This window comes from Typopeltis vanoorti, chromosome 14, assembly GCF_054136105.1.
Source record: "Typopeltis vanoorti isolate ZY-2024b chromosome 14, IOZ_Tvanoo_1.0, whole genome shotgun sequence".
Lineage (NCBI taxonomy): Eukaryota > Metazoa > Arthropoda > Arachnida > Uropygi > Thelyphonidae > Typopeltis > Typopeltis vanoorti.
Genome location: NC_143562.1, coordinates 66420578 through 66440638, shown reverse-complemented (window position 1 = coordinate 66440638; position 20061 = coordinate 66420578). Strand labels below are relative to the sequence as shown.

The 20061-nt window shown below is 35.7% G+C and overlaps 1 protein-coding gene across 1 annotated transcript in view; it reads right to left on the bottom strand.

Moving 5' to 3' along the window:
• gcl (germ cell-less) overlaps positions 1-20061 on the bottom strand; it is a 171792-nt gene that overhangs the window by 36006 nt on the left and 115725 nt on the right. The window contains exons 9-10 of the mRNA XM_090403868.1: positions 8040-8171; positions 6401-6470 (exon numbers count right to left, since the gene is read on the bottom strand). Coding sequence (XP_090259994.1) covers positions 6401-6470; positions 8040-8171 — 202 coding nt within the window. The remainder of the gene's footprint in view (positions 1-6400; positions 6471-8039; positions 8172-20061) is intronic.

Here is a 20061-nt window from a genome sequence, read left to right as displayed (position 1 = left end):
TCACTGCCACATATGGAAACAGACAACAGAATTAGTAAAAGCTGGTATGGTAGGAAGTCAATTGAATAAATTTATATGGAAGAAAAGAGATAGTCAAAATACTAAATTAGCTACATACAAGACAGTGTTCAAACTGATTTTAACTTATGGATCTGAGAGATGGGTTAGAAATAAAACATTTGATTAAAGACTGAAAACCACATATGAGAGTTCTGAAAAAGTTCAGTGGAGTGAACAGATGATATCAATGGCACTAAGTATTGTATTAAAAATGAGGATATCAGAAAATAATCTGCCACTGTTAGCATTCGGGAATGTATTTGTAGAGCTAATCTCAAATGGTACGGTCACTTAAACAGAATGGGATAGGAAAGATTAGTGAACCAGTGTTCTTTGCCAGGTTGACAGGAAAAAGACCCAGAAGACCAAAGATATAGGTGGATTGATACAGTAAAAATGTGCCTCAGAAGACATAAATGTAAGATCTGATAATGTTGAAATCTTGACATATAGTAGATTAATTTGGAGGAAATTTGTTGATTGGAAGTTAGTAATGGTGTAACATTTTCATGTAGTACTATCATAATATCATGTACCCTCTCTGAGGGTCCATATCAGGAATTTGATGATGATGATGATGAAATTTATAAGACATAATTTTTAAAATAAGTGCCTCTTTCTGCTATTTTACTTTTAGTTTTGTTTGAAGTATAACTCTGTACTGTCAAAAAACTGCAAGAACATTTTTTAACATGCATGCAAAGAAAACCGTAGATCAATAAGTCAATACTGTTTTATGAAAAATGTAGGGATTGCAAGAATTTTTTTATTTATTATTATTATTATTATTTTTTTTTTTACAAAAAAAAAAGGGGGGGGAGAGTGCTTGAAAACTACTGAGAAGAACAATTGATTCATGTTAGCATAACAGGAAATCTACTGGGATGAAGCCAATTTAAGCATCACTATATGATGAACATAGAACTCTAAACAGGCAAAAGCACTATTCAGATCTTTAGAGATATACAAGACAGGAATAAATGGAAACCATGGCTGTAACAGCATATGAATCAATTAATTAATGTCAGGTATTCAATATAGTTAGTCTTCTGTTTTGGTATTTTAGGGCACCACTAATTGCATCGTTGTCCTTAGGGTCTTCCTGTGGATCTTTTTCCTAACAACAAACTTGTTTTGCTAACAATTTCTCTGTTTTATAGCAAACAGTATCACTTTGGATTTGCTCTGCTCACACAGTATCGAATGCTAATAATGTCATCCATGTATTTTCATTTTTAATATAATTTTGTCACTAATGCAATCTGCTCATTGTCTAATTTTCCTTGTATCTCTTTTTATCTTTAATCTCTATAAATACTCAACCTCAGAAAAATTGCAGATGGATACAATGAATGTAAAAAAGGGAGGAGAAGAAATTGGAGAAGTGTCAAGTAGTTTTTTTGTTTTTTTTAACAAGATGAAAAAGAAAAATTCAGGAAGAGAACACAGTAGCCAACAAGGATATTAAACATTAAACACCAAGATAAATCTCTTGAAAGGCAGGAAATTTTAAGCAGAATAATGTAGGCAAATGACAAAAATGGACTGGATTATGGCATTTATTTGTGCCTATGGTTTCACAGTAGATTCTAAGGAAGAAAGAGAGAACATTTTTTTCAGTCATTACAGAGTACAGCTGACATCAAATTTAAGCTGGTTCTGTTGGAGATCTAAACAACAGAGCAAGAAATAAATATCAGATATATAGAATATACAGAAATGAGTTCCATGTTATATTCTGTCAGATGCAAAATTTTGCAAAATCCAACAGAATCATTGTGTAGCCATTTCTGGTCAACTGTTAGTTGACCAGAAACCTAAATAGGAGAATGCTGAAAACTGATGAAGAAAAAAGATGGCATAAATGGCAGAATAATATGAAAAAATGAAAGTATCAGAAAATAACTTGACATTATTAGGATTCAAGAGTGTGTGTGAGTACAGTTAACTATCTAAGGTGCTATGATCAGAATGAAGACGACCTGTCAACAAAACAGTTATTTGATGTCAGGAATATAGGCAAATACTTCAGAGGAAGACCAAAATGCTTTATTATTATTATTATTTGACACCTCCAGGGAGTCCACAGACTCATCGAGGGAGGGCACCTACTCTACAACTCTGTCTCCACCAACTCAATCCACTAACTGACCGCAACTACACCAACGGCATCTACCGGCGACCACCACCGCTGGCATTTCCACAGATAATCACAAACATCCATACCCACAGTGGGATTCGAACCTGCAGCCATTTTGGCTAGAGAGCAGATACGCTAACCACTCGGGCCAGCCAGGCTGGCTTTAGAAGATAGAAATGAAATATCTGACAATACTGAAATCATCCCATGTCAATAGGTGGCTAATAATAACATAAACAATCAAGCTGTACACTGTTTGAGGGTGTCAGGAATTTCATGATGATGACTTTATTATGCAAAGCAAAAATAGAAGTTATAATTTCTTGTTTGATCTCCATTTTTTTTTTTTTTTTGGGCAAAATTTTTTGAAAAAAATAATTTCACCAAATAAAATTTCATTTTTCCTCATTCTCCACAACAAATGGTCCTATAGAAACCAAATTTGTCAATTTTTAATCAAAATTCTAACAAAAAAATTTTAATAAATTCTATTCCAGAGTGGAAGTATTAATGTTAGTTTGATATTACTTTGTTCAAGTCCTTACTTTTAGCTTCCCAGGGAGCAAAAATTAAAGATGCGACAAAAGTAATAGAAAAACAGAAAAGAAAAGAGATATAGTTCTTCTTGGAACTAATGAATTAAGTAGTGACAAATAAAGTATGTGAGAGGATATGAAAAATCTGCTGGAAAAAGTGAGAAAAAAAAAAGTGAGAGAGCAAAAATTGTGGAAGAAATGGATGCATGTTGAATTGCAGAAAAGACTTATATAAGTTACTTAAATATAAAGAACCAATAGGCTTCATTTTGGCGATATAAAAATTATTTAAATTAAGGGGATATTAAATCCCACATTGTTTTAAAACCGAATAAGAAACTCAAAGATTGGAATCAGAGAGTTTCTTATTCGGTTTTAAAATAACCGAATAAGCTATTCTTGAAAATACCAAGAATAGCAATCAGAACTTTACCACCTTTGCTGCGAGTTGCCTGGTATCGGCGATTACTAGCATGAGCTAATGCAAGTAGTCCTAGTACATAGTACAATACCGGGCAACTCGCAGCAAAGGTGGTAAAGTTCTGATTGCTATTCTTGGTATTTTCCATAATGTAAAAACACATTGCTTGGCCCTGGTGGAGAACTTTATCTTTTCCTTCCCTAGATACACTCAAAAGATCCTAACCCAAAACATACATTTCCACTCCTTCACCAGATACATAACCCTTCTCACTGCCATTCATATCATTATCATCTTTGCATACCATAGCTGAACTTACATATGCACACACATTCTCACTATTCCTCCCCATCTCCTAGGAAATGTATGATTCGCTCTGATTCCAATCTTTGAGTTTCTTATTCGGTTTTAAAACAATGTGGGATTTAATATCCCCTTAATTTAAATAAGACTTATATAAGAGTGCCAGCCAGCACTTGAATGGATATGGCAATAGGAGCTTGAATGCAAGAGAGTCAGGGAAACAAGATCATCATGGGGAGGAATAGTGAGAATGTGTGTGCATATGTAAGTTCAGCTATGGTATGCAAAGATGATAATGATATGAATGGCAGTGAGAAGGGTTATGTATCTGGTGAAGGAGTGGAAATGTATGTTTTGGGTTAGGATCTTTTGAGTGTATCTAGGGAAGGAAAAGATAAAGTTCTCCACCAGGGCCAAGCAAATCTAAGTATAAGAAAAAACCAGGTGATAATTTGTTATGTCTATATATGAATGCCAGGAGCATCAGGAACAAAGGATAGGAGTTTGTTGCTTTATTGAATAAGTTGTGGTCTATGATCATTGGCATTAGGGGGAACTTGCCTATCAAAGTCATATGTTGGAACTGGAATCAAGTGTAAAGAGTATAGTAGTTTTAGGAATGACAGAAGAGACAGGAGAAGAGGAGGGAGTATTACTAATGATATCAGATGTCATGAGTCCAGTTAATGGTGGAATGCACAAAAGCAATAACAGTAATAATTTCCAATGTAGCAGTGAGTTTGAGGAGATCTGGTATGGAGGCAAACAGGATGAAATATATAGTGGGGTGTTGTTCAGACCTGGCATTCAGTTGTTGGACTGCCAGGTCACAGTAACTGAACCACAAAATTAGGACAGGTTACATGCTGAGCTACAAAGCTGGAAATTATCAACTTAAGAGAATACTATCCTTGGTTCCATGGTATCAGTTACTGAATGGGAAAGATATCAGCAATGTATGGGAATCTTTGAAAAAGTGCTTAAATAAGGCAGTATCTGAATGTGTCCCTAGAGTTCAAAGAACAAATAGGGTGGGAGTGAAATAGATGTGCTACCTTATTAAGCAAGCAATCCACAAGAAGAAGATGATGTGAAAAGAATATCATGAGAATAAGAGTGACAGAAGTTATGAAATATATAAAGCACAGACCTGAAAGGCTATGAGTATTGTGCAGAAAGCTAAATCTAAGTACAAAAATAAATTGGCTACACAGGCTGGAGGCAATCCAAAAGAATTTTATTGCTATACCACAAGTAAAAGAATAAATGAATGCAGATGGCAGCCTTGTATCAGAAAATGTATAGTTCAAATAATAATAGAGTGCTCACCCTATCAAGATTTATCAACCTGGTGTATGTGTGTAATACAGTGCTATCATAGCATTGGATGAAGAGATGATATGGGAGAAGGAGGTTCCAGATGTTGCATAACCTGCATAATAATTTGGATAGGAAAAGATGGAATATTAGCATGTATACTAAAGGAATTTAGCCAAATTGGCTAGGCCTCTGACATGTTTGTATAACTTGAGTCTTGGCTGAGGAAAGATCCCACAAGAATGGGGAGAATGTATGTAGTTTCACTGTGCAGATATACATCAACGTCACTTATGCAGCATATATGCAAAATACTTGGTCACATGCATCACCACTTGTTCTAGACAACTATACTGGTGTCCAAAAGCTAATGACAAACTACATTTTTAACTGTATATGAAAAAAATTTTCATGACTACGGCCAAATGTGGACATAAATTTATTGCCAGCATACTAATAAATTATATTGCACAAAATAAAAATAATTAGAAAAAGTGTTATAAATTTTGTATAAATTAAATTGCAATTCGTTTTTGACAAAAATTATAAATTTCCTAGTGAAAAGTGCTTACAGAAAACTGCAGAGAGAGACATTTCAGTATGGAATATATCCACCCCAAACTGCGATGCAGCTCTCACAGCATACCATGCTCAGCATCAAGTGATTCAGGAGTTCTTGAAACAAGCTACCCACTTCTTGAATATTCTTCCCCATGCTCTACAATGAGCAAGGATAAGGCATTGTTTGTTTACTAGAGGGGAATTTCAAGCAGCACTGCATCTCCCTATTGCATTCCCAATGTGTTCTATGGGATTCAGATTCTTGCGATGGAATGCTGTATCACTTTCATGCCAGATCAAGTGTCATCTAGAATTGGAGGAAAGACTAAAACAATTCTCTCACCTGTAAAGAGTACATTAGTTCATTGGTATCTTGTCCAATTTTTATGGATACAACACCGCTGAAAACATGCTCTATGATGAGCTGTGGATAAAGAGATGCAGACTACAGGTCTTTGGGCATATAGGCCTACTTGTTGCAGATGTCGTGCCACAGTTTCTTGATATATCCGTGTACCTGTGCTTGAATGGAGCTGATTTGCAAGCTGACCTGATGTGGTGCGTTGATAACATTTTGCTGTTATAAACAAAAATCTGTCTTCATGCTTTGTGGTAGAGCGAGGGTGACTTCATAGTAAACATCTGGAACACATTCCATTGTTTGAAATGCTTCCCAGAGCCCGGATATAACGATATGCGAGATTCAAACTCTTTGGCAATATTAGTAATTCTGTGGCCTTCTTTAAACTTTTCAATATTCTTCCCCAAGTGAAATTATTTGAAACATTATAAGAGATCCAAGTTTGCAACATCATGAAAAGAACTTCCTTCAAACATAATTAGATTAGCACAGCCTTTTGCCTTTTATCCTGTTGAGTGCTACCACATGATCTCTTTGCACGCGATTCAAAAATTTGAACAGGTATCCACTTTCTACTCGAATTTTCAGTAATATAAATTGCCACAAGCTAATTCATCTGAATTTATGGTTGTAATCTTAAGAAATAGTCTTTAGGTTTTGCACACCAGTGTATTTAAGTACTACATATATTATTAACTTACCCCCTATCTATTCCTTGGTCCACTCGCAGCATTATATACCACTGAGTTTTGAAAATAGGCAAGAACCATTCTGAAAAAGAGGTATTTATCAAGCAAACTGAAACAAGAAATACAAAATGTTCATGTATAACATATAAATTCATATAATAATCAAAAAGTTAAATCATTTTGATATTTTCTTCTTTTAATAATGATTTTCATAAATCATCTAAATCTGTACCACTTGCACATGAAAATAAGTCAATATTATTAGCATTCAAAAATATGTGGGTAGAGTTAATCTAGAATGGTGTGGTCACTTAAACATAATGATAGACGAACAGTTAACTAAACAGTTTTTTGATATCAAGAAAAGATTCAAAAGAAGACCAAGATCTGCCATCCTCTGCATCCTGTTAGTTCTCCAACTAACAGGATGCGGGTTTGAATTCCGCTGTGGACATAAATGTTTGCGATTGTCAGCAGAAGATGAATTTTATTACCCAGTGTAAGGCCCCAGCCCTGTTTATCAGAGGACTAAAATGGCTAATGTACACAGTACTATAGATTTACAACCTTTTGTGGGTAAGATTCACTTATAAAATGCAAAAATGAATCTCCCTTCTCATACAGGCAAATTGGCCCTGAGAACACATGTAATTTATAGACACAAAATACTGTTGGTGGTAGATGGCAGTGTAGTTGATGGTAGTGTCATTATGTAGTTGAAAGATTAAGTAGAGGAGATGGTAAATTGCAAAATTTATCCTCCCATAATTTGTTGTTGGACTCCTTGGAGGTGTGATGTAATTATTATTATTACTTGACACCTCCAGGAAGTCCAAGGACTCATTGAGGGAGGGCACCTGTTCTACAATGCTCAGTCTTTACCACTCCACTAACTGCAACTACCTTCATCATCTACATCAACGCCATCTACCATAGACCATCACCACCACGACCACTAGTATTTTCACAGACAATTACAAACATCCATGCCCAAGGCGGGATTCGAACCCACAGCCTTTTGGCTGGAGAGCAGATACGCTAACCACTCGGCCAACCAGGCCGACAATAATAATAATAATAATAATGTAATAGAAAGTTTATTTTTCACTGGGTTAGACTATAATAAATTTAGTTTAATCATTTATCCAAGTGTGAGCAAACAAAGTTTGTGCCTGAAAGTATCTTCAGGACTGGGATCGGAGTGTTGTGAGCTTGCTTGACCTTTTCAACGAGTTGCCCAGTGTTGTACCACCTTACCCCAGTCCTGAAGATACTTTCAGGCGCAAACTTTGTTTGCTCACACTTGGATAAATTATTAAACTAAGTTTATAATAGTAATAATATTTCACGGCAAGAGAATTAAGTCTGATTCAAGAAATAACATATACACACTAGTTCCAACGAAAAGGGACTAGTTTATGATGGTTACAAAATACTTTTGATATGAATGAATCAAAAGAACAAGTAGAAAGTACAGGCTTAATTGTACTCCTCAGTCAGATCCCTTACCAATCTGCCTCTCTTTAAAGAGATTTAAAAATTTACTGTAATTTTAAATATCAAGGTATACCAATACTAAATTATAATGGGCAAAAGAAATTTGCACTGTCCCTTCATGCTTAGCTAACAATAAAGAATAAATAATACTTACCACATGGAATGATTCTGTCAAATTCTAGAAGCTCAATATCCAAATGATGATTTACAAGATGATGTAAATGCAAGGCACGAAAGGCAGGTAAATAGTTTTTTCCAGTAGTGGATTCCAGAAAGTAAGAATTTTCTAAAATTATATTATTATGATTAGGATTTTGTGGAAAAAATCTTCAATATTAAAAGAAATTTTTAAAAAAGCAAGAGAGCACTACATGGTACGAGAGAGAAAAACATCCTCTTTTGTATCCATGTATTTACAGGCTTTACTGCACATGCAAATTATCTTGGCCAAACTGGATAATCAGCAGCAGTCCGAATTGAAGAATTTAATGGATACATTATTTTTTTTTTTAAATAGCAGAATCTAATTATGATGTAGAAATATGGATGTTTCTTTGTTTCCACCTTCAAGTCTAAGACAAGAACATCAGCTGGAGGCAGATCACAATCTTTTATAGATTCAATCATAAATTTGAGAAATGCCTAAAAATATTAGATATTTTATGCTATTTACTATGAGTAGATTTGCTTGAATGACAAATACCAAGTTTTAACTCATATACAATTTTTATTTATACCAGCTGGCCCTATTTATGTCTTCCAAATATGACCTTTTCTTCAACACACTGACTGTCATCAAAAGTTTATAGCCAAGCAATCAACACATGTAGAAATAATAGTGTACCTGCTTATACATTGGGTGCATGCATTATCTAGTATACAAAAGTTCTCTAATAGATAAAAAATAAAACTTATATATTAAACAGTTTATATCACCCAATTTCTTAACTTTACTTGTGCAGGTTTGCACAAGTATACTGAATAAAGGACACCCATTCTTAATTAATTTACTTCAGGGTCCAAACTGAATTTTTATAGTTTTGTAGAAACTCTTTAATTCTTAACTTTCATCAAAATTAAAATAATCTTGTGAGAAATGATTGACCAAGACTGGTTAAGTAAAATAAATCATGAAGTTTAAATAAAAAATTTGATTTGTAGAGCATATACAAACAGTGATTAAATTCTCACACACACACACACACACACACACAATGAAAGAATCCATGAAATGAATGATCTGATCTTCCCTTTCAGTCGTTTCCAACTGTAAGCGACTCTGTAGACATTACCCACAAAGTATTCTTGGTGAGATTTTTACAGAGTAATTCACCATTGCTTTCCCCAACCCCCAATGTTTTCTGAGCTCAGGACCAGCATATGGCTGGGAAGTATTCATGACTCATCCATGTGTGTGTGTTCACGGGGCCTGTTCTGGAGGACAAAAACCCGAGTTTCCAGGTGAAAAAACCCCTACCTCTGTATGAGACTGGCTAACTCACCTTTAGTGGAAAGAGACCAGATAAAGGTTCCTCACATCATGGCTGGGAATCGAACCCAAGTCTTTCCGACCAAAGGGCTTCGTCTATACTAACTGACCTATAGAGACTCATGAAATGAATGAAAGAATGAATATGAAAGAATAACTGTACTGAATGCAGAGAGTATGCAGGTGTGCAGAAGGGATTGTTCAAAATAGACACTCATTAGAGTGCCCAATTTCATAAAGCTATAAATTAAAGATGCCAAGAAGTATATTCATAGTTTCATCCTTTATCCAAGTTAAGCAAACAAAGTTTGCACGTGATGTTACTTTATGACTGGGCTACCTGTATATAGAGGCTAATGACTTCACATCAATTGCCTTAGTATCTCATAATGCAATGCACATATCTTTACAGACATGTATAATGCTATGTATTATGGGAAGGTCCACTACCAGACCTGTTTTGACACCTTTACTTGAGGTCTTATCAGTGGGAGCCAGACCCAGAAGTCATATTTCCCATAGATGAAACCTCCATAAAGGTCATAACTTAACATTATACATGTTAAGTTATGATGCTTAACATTATACATGGCCATATGGATATTTGCACTACATTATAGGATACTAAGGTAATTGATGTGAAGTCATTAGCCTGCATATATAAGTAGTCCAGTCGTGAAGTGACTTCACATGCAAACTTTGTTTGCTTACACTTAGATAAAGGATGAAACTAAGAATATAACTTCTTGGTATCTTTAATTTATAGCATAACCAAGTGGAAAAACTTTCAACATCTATCTCTAATCCAGATAAAGCTATTAAACCAGTGTGCAAGGAGAAGGTACTAAAGCTGATGTACCTTGCTGTAAACTGAATAACAATTTGGCAATAGAGACTGATGGGATATCAGCACAAATGCTAAAAGTGTTCAGCTCAGCTGGCTATCCCTTTAACCAGAATATAATTTGAGTCTCAGAACAGGGAAGTTTCCACACGTTTCAAGGAAAGAAAGTATGGTAATTCAGGGTGGTGTGTAAATAAGAGGATAGCTGACTGACAGATATCAAAAAGTGGTATGGGGGGGGAGGATATTAGTCTGCAAGATTTAAGTTAATAAGTGGTGTTATTCATTGTTATTCAATTTATACACTAATGACCTTGGGAAGGATTTGACAGGAGACATACAGCTATTTGCTGATGATGGTAGTGTAATTATAGATGAATATAGGCAGGTTATTAGGAATGTGGCTTCAGTTTATTTGGATTTACTGCACATATTCTAAAGGCCAGTTTGTCTGTTTTGCAGAATGAAAAACCCTGCCGCCTCCTCATGAGACCAGCTAACTACCCTTCATTGAACAGCTCTGTTAACAGAGCTGTTCAACTGATCTTCTTGGTATACCACTGGTTACCTTAAATCTTGGAGACTAACATCCCCCATGTAGTACTTCTTGATATCTGTCAGTCAGCCATCCTCTTATCTACACTAATATTTTATAATCCAGTTCCATATTCTCCAATTTAAGCAACAGCCTTCCATGTTACATTCTGTCAAAAGCCTTAGCAAAATCCAAAAGTATCATAGTGTATTCATGTCTAATGCAATGATAACGTTATTACAGAATGTGAGCAAGTTGCTCAAATATGACCTCTTAGTAAACCCATGCTATTTGCTTAAGGGTCAAAGCTGAATAACTGGGAAATGACCTGCATGTAGTCTTTAAGGAATGCAGAGAATTGATTGGACTGAGTATCTAATGTCCAATCCTCACCTTCTCGTAGTGCACCCTGTTAAGTAGCCACCCAAACTGCCACCCCATTCTTTGTCCAGTATTCTAGATACTGGACAAAGAATGGTGTGGCAATTTGAGATTTAGCCAACCAAACTGAATTCTTATTGACTTAAAGTAAAATGAACTACATTGCAATATATTTTAAATGGAACACTTCTAATATAAAGATGGAAATCAAATAAAATTATGTTAAAAAAAGTGAACAGCTACAGTTATCAAATTCCCTTTAAACAGCCTACATACACAAACCAAATGAATCACAACTGATATTATGGAACATCATGCTTGCTGTGACAAAATACAGAAGTAGGTGGCTCTGAAATTTATAATTTGGTTATACAAGATAGCAGGTTAAATGAGATTTGGATAATAAAAGGTTCACTGTGTGTGCATAAAATTAAAAATAAATATTACATTTATTTTTGAATTTTATGAAGAAAACTTAACCAAATTAACCAAATCACAACCTTATCTTCCTTAAAGAAAAAAAAAACTCCACAGTTATATTTTAAACAGTGCTGACTATGATACCAAGATCTCCACTGTGTTAATGGACTCTTCCATTTATTTTGAAACATTGTGAACTTGCATGAGCATCATACATAAAACTAAAAATAACTTAAATCAAGACATCCCATCCCATCACTTGTAGATTATATGATGTGCCCCAAATGTACAGAGATGATATTCCTCTATTCCTCTTTATCAAACAGGTAATGGCATAAGATTTCCAAACCACCATTATCATAATGAAATCCATGATATATATATCCTTGGAGAGGGGTAGAGGATATTGCGATAGTACTACATGAAAAACTTACATCATTACTAACTTCCTATTGAAAATTTTCCTTCCAATTTAATATGTTATCTGTCAAGATTCTAATATTGTCATACCTTATATTTCAGTCTTCTAAGGCAGACACTCCTTCACTGCATCAGTCCACTTAAATTTTGATTTTCCTACCATTCTAGAGAAAACACATTTCTTTTTTTTTTAATCCTACTGAAAAAACAAGTGCTTTTTCAACAGAACTGGAAAAACAAACATTCTATCCCCCCCCTGCTTCAATTCTAACAACTGACTTACAATTCAAAGCTTTTCTATCAGCACAAGTCATCTCTTTTCCAGATCTACAAAAGTTAAATACAAATCCTTATTACATTCCCGTGTTTTCTCAACTATTCGTTAAAGTGAAATTCTGATCCTGACAACCTCTATTTGAGTCGAACTCAGCTTGCTCCTCTCCAAGTTTTCCTTTCACAATTTTTCTTAGCTTTTTTCAAGTATGCTTACATAAATCTTACCAGGAACACTCAGTAGGGAAATTCTTCTGTAATTCTCACATTCAGTTTTATATCTTTTTTCTATAGGTAATTTGAGAGCTCTGCTCCAATCATGTAGAATTGGATCCTCTGACCAGACTTACTGAATTATGCAATCTAGTCATAAAACTTTTATATCTCCATACAGTATTCCTTCCTCCATTTCAAAGCTTTTTCAATAATCTCAAAAATATTTTGCAACCATCCTGATAATTATTTTATATTTTCTTACCAAAGGCTTCCCGTGACATTTGTTATCTAGTTTAACATATGCCTTTGATTTCTTACATTTTTCTCTGTATTCTCTCAGAGCATATGCTCACTTACTTTTCAGGACCTTCCAATATACTTTCTTCTTTTTGTTTAACTTTCTCTTTAATTTCCTGAGACCATCATGGAGTTCTGAGTTTTTTATCCTTGCAAACAACCTCACTATATGCCTCTCTGACTGAATCAAGTGAATGTTTTTGTTAGAGTCTGTCAATGAATTTCCAAGGGTTGGTTCCCGTTTTCAAATTCTAATTTTTTCTTGAATAACATTTGTGTATTTGATTCTACAGTTCATCTCTGAAAGCCACTCAACTTGGGTTCTTTTTAAAACTTTCTTACCTGCTCTTCTGTTCAATATGATATTCATTTTTATCCTACTTAAAAATCAATGATCACTTGTAATTTCAAATCCTTCCTTGTGTCCTAAATGAGCATGAAGATGGTCAATGAAACTTTTATTTCTTGTGTGTTCTTGTAATGACTAATCCATAAATCGAAAAGAAATTCAACAAGTATTGTACACCCACAGTTCATAGAACCCGGTCTGGAAGATTGCGAAGAATAGTCAATTCATGCTGAGGGGAGAAATAAATTGTATGAATTGGTCACCAACACAAGAAATCACATGCTTTATATGTAAAATTTTCCAACTGTTATACAAGCAAAATAGTTACCACTTTAAAAACTACAATGATCATAAAAGAAAAGTTAATTTTCCGACATGTAATAATAAACAACTCATCTCACAAGACCAATTAATTACCCTATTATTGGAATGGATTCTCCTTCTTCTGACATGCGCAGAAGTGTTGAAGGGTCCCGCATCTGTGGGCATGCAGTACAGTACATATCCTCATTATCAGCTTTACTCTTTCCTCCAAATTTTTCCAAAACATTTCTATATGTCTGGTATTCATTACCTACTCTGCTGTTTAGATCTCCAACTTTTCCTTTTTTTTTTGTGTTAGCTGTCAGAAGAGGAAGAGAAATTGTGACCACAGGCACAAATAAGTCTCATTGTCCAATTTTCATTCCGATATTTGCCCACATCAGTCTACTTGATATCCCCTACTATTCGAGAAGATTATTCTCATATAGTTAGTGTCAACTATAGCTGCTACTCCTTTTCCATGATTATTATTACCTGAATATAACTTAGTGAATTTTACTAAGGCAGTTGTCAGGAGTGCAATATGTATGCATGGGCGAATGTGGCAGATGTATTTGTTGAGGGATTAAACAAGAGAATGAGGGTCTGTAGAAAGCATGATATGCTAATAGATTGCAGTGATTTAACTGAATGTTGAGAACTGGAAATGAAGAATACCTGATGAAAGGAGAAAGGCAGAAATGGATGTAAGTTTAAAAATGATAGTCAGAAGAGTGAGCATGAGAATAAGAGTGTGGAGAATGTGATTGTGAATAGGGAAATAATTAAAAAAAAGGAAAACTGAGTGTAACTACAGAAGTGAAGTATGTCTGATTGATGAAGCAATAGCAGAAATTATTGCTGGAATGCAAGAATAGAAATAAAATGATTAAGATGAGGCATGTACAGAATGAAATTAGATATATGGTGAATACGAATGAAAGAGTAGAAAATAATAAAATGAAAAATAGTGGAGAGAAAGAAGCAGCAAATTACTCAAGAATAGCACTCTATGGAGCTATCATAAAAGGTGTGGTGAATGACAGAATACACAGGATATGTTTTCCAGGAGGGAGAATGAACAGGGTAACTGAGGTGTTGGATATGAGAAGTAAGCATGCGAGGGAGTTAGTGGTTGCGATTGGAATAAATGATTTGGTTAGCCATAGGGAGAATGTGAGAATGGTTATCAGAAGATTATTGAGGAAAGTGAAAGACAACAGTTTAGTTAGGAAGGGTAGTTTATGTGTTGCTCAGGTATGACAATGATGAGCTGTAGCAGAGAGCAAAGATATTGAATGCAATGTTAGTGGAAATGTGTGAAGAGAAAGGAGTGCAGTTTGTGAATGTGTGTGTGTGTGGGACAAGAGGAACTGCATCTGAATGGTTATAAGTAAGTCATTTGGAAAGGATGCTGCTAGAAGGAAGGAAACGTAATGCAAACAAGGTATCAGTAAAAGTCAGAGATAATGTGAATGAGTAGGAGCATGGACTAGGTGTGGTCCACTCTCCTGATGTGGTTATGAATAGAGAGGAGAATGCGAGAACAGGAATGCAAATTGAAAAGAGAAATGGGATGGGCCAGGGAGTTCAAGGAGACACAGTGTAAGGAGAGTGGATTCTGAAAGTAGTAATGAATGCATGTATATGGATAGATGGTCAGCATAACAACCTGGAATGCATGGGGAGTTGAATCTCAGCAGTTTCCTGATTATGTAATGGAAGATTAAACAGCAATTCTGTTAAATCTATCTAAATTGTCTAATACCTACTGCTCAATCCTCAAATAAAAGAAACACATAGTGCAAAAGGGAAAAGTTGACAACATGTTGGTACAGAAAAGAAGAAATCAGTAAAAGTCAGAGATAATGTGAATGAGTAGGAGCATGGACTAGGTGTGGTCCACTCTCCTGATGTGGTTATGAATAGAGAGGAGAATGTGAGAACAGGAATGCAAATTGAAAAGAGAAATGGGATGGGCCAGGGAGTTCAAGGAGACACAGTGTAAGGAGAGTGGATTCTGAAAGTAGTAATGAATGCATGTATATGGATAGATGGTCAGCATAACAACCTGGAATGCATGGGGAGTTGAATCTCAGCAGTTTCCTGATTATGTAATGGAAGATTAAACAGCAATTCTGTTAAATCTATCTAAATTGTCTAATACCTACTGATCAATCCTCAAATAAAAGAAACACATAGTGCAAAAGGGAAAAGTTGACAACATGCTGGTACAGAAAAGAAGAAACATCAACATAAAACTTTCTTTATCAAAACAGCTTTTTTTAAAAAATTATACATTTGGACCAAACAGAGATCACCAAGAACAGATTTTTATTTTACAATGAATAGTTGAGAAATTATGAGAATATATAACCAGATGCTGCATTTTTAAGTTTTGTTGATTGTCAAAAGATGTACAAAAAGGAAAAACTGTTCAATACATCAATACTAAACATCGTGAAATTATTGATATATATATATATCCTCAAAGGGCATACAGGATACTATGATAGAACTACATGAAAAATATACATTCTTACTAACTTCCACTCATCAATTAACCACCAAATTAGTCTATTACCTGTCACAATTTCAATACTGTTAGACATTATATTTCATTCATCAGCACTCATCTTAATTGGTTCAATGCAATTAGTTTAGGATAACTTTCAATACTTTAATTTATCAATTAATTGTACACAAATCTGTGTAGAGTGGCACACAATGTATTTGTTTTAAGATATAATGAAGGAGAAGGCTATATTTGGTTGGTATGTTTGAATTACTCAAAGGTGTAATTTGGAAGAGGAGGATGAGGCTAACCTCCTTTGACTACAATCCACAAAATTCAAAAAACTCAACAACAGGCAGAAAACGGGACATTCGGTAGATCATCAACACTGTTTCTCATTGTAAATATGGGCAAAAAAAAGTTATAAATTATTTATAGAAAATTATATATTAAACACTTGTCTATACTTCTTCTTCTTCTTCTGCAGCTTCTCCCACTTAAGTTGGGTCACTGTTTGTAATGAGTCTCCTCCACACCTTCCTATCTTGGGCTGTCACCACATCCAAGTTCTTCATCTTCAAGTCCTCTTCTACCAGCTCCCTCCATCTCTTCTTTGGCAGCCCACGCTTCCGCCTTCCTTGCACATCCATCTGCATGACCCTTCTTCCCACATATTCGTCCTCCCTCCTCATCACATGACCAAACCATCTCAACCTTGCCTCCTGTATTTTCGCTCCTAAGTTCGTAACTTTCACTGTTCCCCTGACATAGTCATTTTTCAGACGATCCTTTCTGGTCACACTGCACATCCACTTAAGCATTCTCATCTCTGCTACAAACAGAAACGGACTTAATGCTGACCCTTGATGCAAGCCAACTGTTACTTGAAAACTTTCTGTCTGTCTCTGTTTCTGTCTGAATGTGAACACTTGTCTTCACATTTCTGTACATTTCCTGCACCAACCTGACATATTTCTCCGGCACCTTCTTCTCCCTCAGACACCTACAGACTTCTTGCCTTGGCACTCTATCGTATGCTTTCTCCAGATCAATAAATACCAGATGTAGCTCCCTTTGTTTCTCTCGATATTTTTCCATCATCTGTCGTAACCCAAAGATAGCATCTGTTGTTGATCTACCAGGCATGAAGCCAAATTGTTCCTTTGCAATCTCCACCTCCTTCCTCAATCTACCATCAAGAACCCTTTCTAGGATCTTCATTGTGTGGGACATCAACTTTATTCCTCTGTAATTTTTACAGTCTTGTGCATCCCCTTTACCCTTGTAGATGGGAACAAGAGTACTCTCCCTCCATTCCTCGGGTATATTTTCCTGTTGGCAAACTTTCATTAAACACTTGTCTATATACAATTGTCCTAAATGCATCAATTCACACTTGATGCAAAACAGATGAGACTTGGAAAACAAAAAAGCAACTCATGACAAATGACAACGTTTAAATGGATTGATTGACACAACAACAATTGGTTGCATCCAGAATCACAGCCACTGATTCTGGGTGCTATTGTCTCAGCACACACCTTGCCTCACCTTCTGGGTGGTTTAAAACCACCAGGATGCTAAGAATTTAACCCACTGTGCCATTTGTACAAAGGACTCGAAGGTGTCTGTATTTGTGACTGCACAACTTGGCTATTAATGCGAATGTGATTCAATGTTTACACGTCAAAAAATGTTCATTGTGTTTAATTTTAGGAATCGCATGAAGCCAGGAAACAATCACGGAGACTTTAACAGGAATAAATGCAAAAATATAATATCAGTGATATTGCTATTCCATGATATTGCATCACCTAGCACACACTCTGAATATATGCTCATGAACTGCATCAATCCACATACTGTTCTTCCTCTGGGTCATTTTTTCTAACATATGGCATCAAACACTAGTTTTCTGATCTTTCTTCTCCTATTCTATTTAAGTGACCATATAACCCAAGATTAGCTCTCCTCACATATTCCTGAATGCTAACAATGTCAAGTTCCTTTTTAACATGTTCAATTTTAATATAATACTGCCATATGTTTACTCATCTAATTTTTCTTGGAGTTCTCATACTTGTGATCACCAGTCTTTGATCAAGTGTTATATGTCTAACTCAGCTATGAAATCCATAAATTAAAATTGGTATGAATATCTGAACACTGTCTAGTATACAGCTAGTTTAGTGTTCTGCCTGCTCTCTTCTTCTATATAAATTTATTAAGTTGAATATTCAGTTAAAAAGGTCAGAACATGTTGTCAATTTTCCGACCTATTTTAATACTAAATTTGTTACAGCAGTTATTCAATTTAGTTAAGGAATCCTGCATACCTGTACTTACTGGATTTATTAAAGAGTGTAATATCATCTGTATAAAGCAAAGAGCTGAAATTAACAACTCAAAGTTTGAAATGAGGATTAATTCCTTCTTCCTTCATGTGATCCATATAGATGAATTACAGTGGAAATTCCTCCTCCTTCCTTCATGTGATCCACATACATGAATAACAGTAGAAATAGTGTGCACCCTTGTCTCATACCAGATTTTTAATCAAACCATCTGCCTGTATTTGCTTCAATTCTAACTGCTAACTTTCAACCCAAATATAAATATATATTGCTCAATATAATGTCCTGTTTACACAATAGCATTTTGAAGAACTTTTATCTTTGCACTTGTCTTTTTCAGATCTATATGACTTAAAAAGAGGGGAAAATAGTTTCACTGCATAAAGGAGGATCCAAGACTATGGTTGCAAATTACTGACCGATCAGCATATCAGGAGTCGTTGTCAAGGTCTTGGAGAAAGTAGTCAAGGGAAAAATACAGGAATGGATTGATGAAAATGAGATACTGTACAGAGGACAGCATGGCTTTGTGAAGGGTAGATCATAACTTGCTCAAGTTTTATAACAAGGTGACGGCTGAACTGGATAAGGGAAATGGGTTTACAGTGATACTGCTGGACCTGGCAAAGGCGTTTGACAGGATACCACATGGAATTCTAATCTGTAAACTACAACATATGGGAATGGATATAGGGTTGGTGAGATGGATAGCTGGGTGGTTGATGGAGAGATATTAAAGAGTAGTTTATTCAGGAGTAGAGTCCAAAAGACGGCCTGTGACTAGTGGTGTGCCACAGGGTTCTGTTCTTGGACCACTGCTGTTTAATCTGTTCATTAACGATATAGGGAAGGGTCTAAGTGGGACAGTTCATTTGTTCGCTGATGATGCAAAGTTGGGTAGGGCGATAGTGAATGCAGAAGATGTCAAAGTCTTGCAAGATGACTTAGATAGATTGGAGTTCTGGACTAAGGAGAATGGATGTCAATTTAATGTGACAAAATGTAAGGTTATGCATTTCAGAGTGAAAAGATTAGCAGCAGTATACCACATTGGTGGAACTGTACTCCAAGAGATTGATGAGGCCAGGGACTTGGGAGTGTTGGTGGATAGGGAGATGAAGTTTAGGGGGCACATTGCGAAAGTAGCTAAATCAGCTCATCAACTCACTTGGTTGTTGAAAAATACCTTGACGAGCAGAGACAAGCAAGTTATTGTACCTCTGTACCGAGCCCTGATAAGACCTCATCTCGACTACTGTGCCCAGATTTGGTCACCTCGGTTCCTTCTTGATGGGGAGGAGGTGGAGAGGATCCAGAGGCGAGTGACTAAGATGATAGCAGGTCTATGGAATGAACCATATGAGAACAGGTTGAAGATTTGTGGGTTGCAGAAACTAGTTGATAGGCGGAAAAGGGGAGATATGATTGAGACATTCAAATTGCTAAAAGGATTCTATAGGATTAATTCAGAGGATATTTTTGAGATCAGGACTGGTGGTGGGAGAACTAGGGGACACCCATGAAAGCTGGGCAAGAGCGTGGTTAGCAGGGGTGTTAGAGCTGGGTTCTTTACTTTTAGAGTGGTAAATGAGTGGAATAAGCTGCCAGAGTCTGTTGTGAGTGCTATGACAGTGAGCGAGTTCAAGGCAAGGTATGATAGATACTGTGAGAATGTTGAACAGTTGTGTGAACATGATATTTAGGGCCTCCCTCGATGAGTCTAAGGACTCCCTGGAGTAGCCTGTAATAATGATAATGATAATAAAAAAATACAAATCTT